The sequence below is a fragment of the Castanea sativa genome, chromosome 1 (assembly GCF_040712315.1).
Source record: "Castanea sativa cultivar Marrone di Chiusa Pesio chromosome 1, ASM4071231v1".
Classification (NCBI taxonomy): Eukaryota; Viridiplantae; Streptophyta; class Magnoliopsida; order Fagales; family Fagaceae; genus Castanea; species Castanea sativa.
This window is the reverse complement of record NC_134013.1, coordinates 77,074,880-77,078,754: the sequence shown is the minus strand read 5'-3', so window position 1 is coordinate 77,078,754 and position 3,875 is coordinate 77,074,880. Positions and strand designations below refer to the sequence as shown.

The following is a 3,875-nucleotide window of genomic DNA, read 5'->3' as shown; positions in this document are numbered from 1 at the left end:
TGAGGTCAATCTTGATCAGGTTAAGGTAATTAACAATTTGCAGCCACCTCGGTATCCTAAAGAAGTTTAGAAATTGACAGGAATGACTACTACCTTAAACTAATTCATCTCTTGGTCTATGGACAGATTTAAGCCCTTCTTTTAGCTGTTACATAAGTGGAAGGGATTCGAATGGACTAAGTGTGCTTTGGCTTTTCAGTAGCTTAAAGAATACCTTTCTCGGCCACCCGTTATGTCCAGGCCCGAGGAGGACGAGATTTTGTTTGCTTATATTGCTGTGGCTTCCCATGCCGTTACTTTGGTGCTGATACGGGTTAACAATGATGTACAAAGACTAGTTTATTATCTGAGTAAATCATTGCATGAAGTTGAGATTCGTTACTTACCATTGGAAAAGGTTATTTTAGCAGTGGTGCACGCTACACGTAAGCTTCCCCATTACTTCCAATCCCACACAGTTGTGGTTTTGACCCAATTTTCGCTTAGGTCTTTACTTCGGAGTGCTGATTATACGGGAATGATTGCCAAATGGGGTACAATTCTGGGGGATTTTGATATCAAGTATATGCCACACACCTCTATAAAAGGCCAAGTTCTCGCCGACTTGGTGGCTAAGTTTGCTAAGCCCTCGTTAGAAGAAAATACTAAGAGGCCAAATATGGATGAAAAATTAATTGGCACGATCTCCCTGAACGAACCTCAGTCATAAAAAGTGTACGTGAATGGCGTGGCAAATCAAATAGGATCAAGAGTGGGATTAGTTGTGATATCTCCAGAAAAGATCGTTACTGAGAAATCTTTAAGGATAAATTTCTCGGCCACGAATAATGAAGCCGAGTATAAAACTCTATTAGTAGGAATGACTATGGTTCAGAAGTTGGGAGAGAAGACAATGAAGACGTTCTCGGATTCAAGACTAGTTGTAGGCTAAGTGGAAGGAAAGTTGGAAGCCAGAGATCCGAGGATACAGGAATATTTAAATCAGGTTAGACATTTACAATCAAAGTTTGAGTTTTTCACCTTAGTACAAATCCCCAGAAGTAGAAACACTCATGCTGATTCTCTAGCCACCTTGGCAACGTCCTTGGCACAGAGCTTACCTCGGGTCATCTTGGTGAAAGATTTATGTAAGCCTACTAAGACAAGTGTGGATACAGTCCATAGTCATCAGATTAGAGTGGGAATTAGTTGGATGGACTCCATTGTGTTGTTCCTTAAAGAGAATACCTTACCTAAGGAGAAGTCCGAGGCTGACAAGGTACACAGAAAAGCTTTTCAGTTTTGGCTGTCCGAAGATCAAAAGTTGTACAAGCGTTCTTTCTCTGACCTATATCTGCTTTGTATACACCCTGAAGCAATTAAGCTACTCTTGGAGGAGTTACATGAAGGAATTTGCGAGAGCCACACAGGAGGCAGGTCTTTGTCCCACAAGGCCCTTACTCAGGGATATTGGTGGCCAAATATGCAAAAAGGAGCTCAAGAATATGTGAAGAAATACGACCAATATCAAATATTTTCCCCAAACATTCACCAACCAAGAGGTTTCCTCAACCCTCTTTCCAGCCCTTGGCCTTTTTCTTAATGAGGCTTAGATATTTTGGGTCTTTCCCTAAGGCAGCAGGGAATAGGAGATAGCTGCTGGTCGGTATAAACGATTTCACCAAATAGGTGGAAGCTGAGCTATTGTCAAATATCAGAGACCTAGATACAAAGAGATTTGTCTGGAAGAACATTGTCACCCATTTAGGGATTCCCTATACTCTCATTTCGGACAATGGACTTCAGTTTGATTGCAAAGCTTTCGAAAGATATTGCTATGACTTGGGCATCACAAATAGGTATTCCACCCCGGCTTACCTACAGGGGAGTGGACAGGCTGAGGCTGTCAATAAGGTAATAGTAAACAGGCTCGAGAAGAGGTTAGACGATGTGAAGGGGAAATGGGTGAAAGAATTGTCACATGTCCTTTGGACATATCGGACTACCCCTTACAGATCCATAGGAAAAACACCCTTCTCAATGACTTATGGGGCTGAGGCTGTAATCCCTCTTGAGACCGGATTCCCAACAATGAGGACAAGTTCTTTTGCTCCAAACAACAATGATAGACTACTACAAATGAGCTTAGATTTTATTGAAGACCGAAGGAAGAATGCCATGGTTCAATTAGCATATTATCAACACAAGCTCAAACAAGAGTATGACTCAAATGTGAAGTTGAGGCCACTAACACCGGGAGATTTGGTATTAAGAAAGGTTTTGGGTACTGCGAAGAACCCAGCATGGGGAAAGTTAGGACCCAATTGGGAAGGGCCATACTGCATCACCTCGGTAGCTGGAATATGTGCTTATTATCTTGAAGACCTAGATGAAAGTGTTGTACCATGTTCCTGGAATGTAAATAATTTACGAAAGTATTATTATTAATGAAAGTATTTTCTGTTATATATCGCTTATTACTTCATGCGTTACAGTCATTACTTTTCTAAGTATCAAACAGAACATTGGCTATGCCTGACTCCTTAGACCACATACCTTGGGAAAATTGATATCTTTCATCATTTCTCTAAGTGTTAAACAAAACCTTAGTTATGTCAGGTTCTCTAGACCACCTACTTTGGGTAAATTAATACATCAGGTTTACTTTTCTAAATATTAAACAGAACCTTGCCTATATCTAGCTCCTTGGACCACATACCTTGGAAAAATTGATATTTTCCATAATTTCTCTAAGTGTTAAACAGAACCTTAGTTATGTCTGGTTCCTTGGACTACATATTTTGGGTAAATTAATACTTTAGGTTAACTTTTCTAAGTATCAAACAAAATCTTGGTCTAGCTCCTCGGACCACATACCTTGGAAAAATTGATATCTTCCATAATTTCTCTAAGTATTAAACAGAATCTTAGTTATGTCTGGTTCCCTAGACCACCTACTTTGGATAATTAATACTTCAGGTTCACTTTTCTAAGTATCAAACAGAACCTTGACTATGCCTGGCTCCTTGGATCACATACCTTGGGAAAATTGATATCTTCCATCATTTCTCTAAGTATTAAACAGAACCTTAGTTATTTCTGGTTCCCTGGACCACCTACTTTGGGTAAATTAATACTTTAGGTTAACTTTTCTAAATATCAAACAGAATCTTGGCTATGTCTGGATCCTCAGACTACATACCTTGGAGATTCCTACAACAGTGATCTGGAAAAATGGAAGTTCATGAGCATCACTTAAAGCATTTGTAAGTATATCAAACATATTTGTTGTCTGGTCAGTATCTGATTACTTCCTTAATCATTAGGCTTATGGGGAATGATGTGGGTGGTTGCTCTGTTGTGATGTACGGATTATGTAGTTAAAAATGTGTTTTACTAATGTTGTTGATTGAGTAATTTTTTATTCTATTGACTAATTAGGAAGGTGTTACCACTTATGTAGATATCAAAGTGGGGTATATCTCATTGTCCTACTAAGTAATTACTAAATAAGACAAAAACTGTATAATGAAAAGATATAAACATCATAAGCATGAAACAAAAACTTGTCATCTTCATTAATCTAAGCCTTGGGAAAAGACAGTTTACTTACAAAGGTCTACTTGTACAACTAAAAAAAAAACAAAGAAAAAAAATTGTAATAATAATGCGAAGTAAATAAAACCATAAGAGCTAGTTTTTGGTTGGAGGAGGAGGGTCTTCTTTCTTGCACAGCTGAGAGGCAAGATCATCTTTGGTTGAACAGGTAGTCTCGAGTTACACTACCCATGGGAAGTGTCATTCCTTCTTCTATGAAAGCGATCATAGGAATAACAACCTCTCCTTCTTTCCTATCAGTAACCACCTGATCTAGAGCACAATACCGCAAGGCAACT

The 3,875-nt window shown here is 38.8% G+C and overlaps 1 protein-coding gene across 1 annotated transcript; it reads left to right on the top strand.

Moving 5' to 3' along the window:
- The first annotated feature begins 232 nt into the window (after positions 1–232).
- Positions 233–2,427, top strand: LOC142634750 (uncharacterized). Its single transcript, XM_075809019.1, has 3 exons — positions 233–561; positions 1,039–1,486; positions 1,669–2,427. The coding sequence occupies exons 1-3, from the start codon at positions 233–235 to the stop codon at positions 2,425–2,427; spliced, it is 1,536 nt and encodes a 511-aa protein (XP_075665134.1).
- The last annotated feature ends 1,448 nt before the right edge of the window (positions 2,428–3,875 follow it).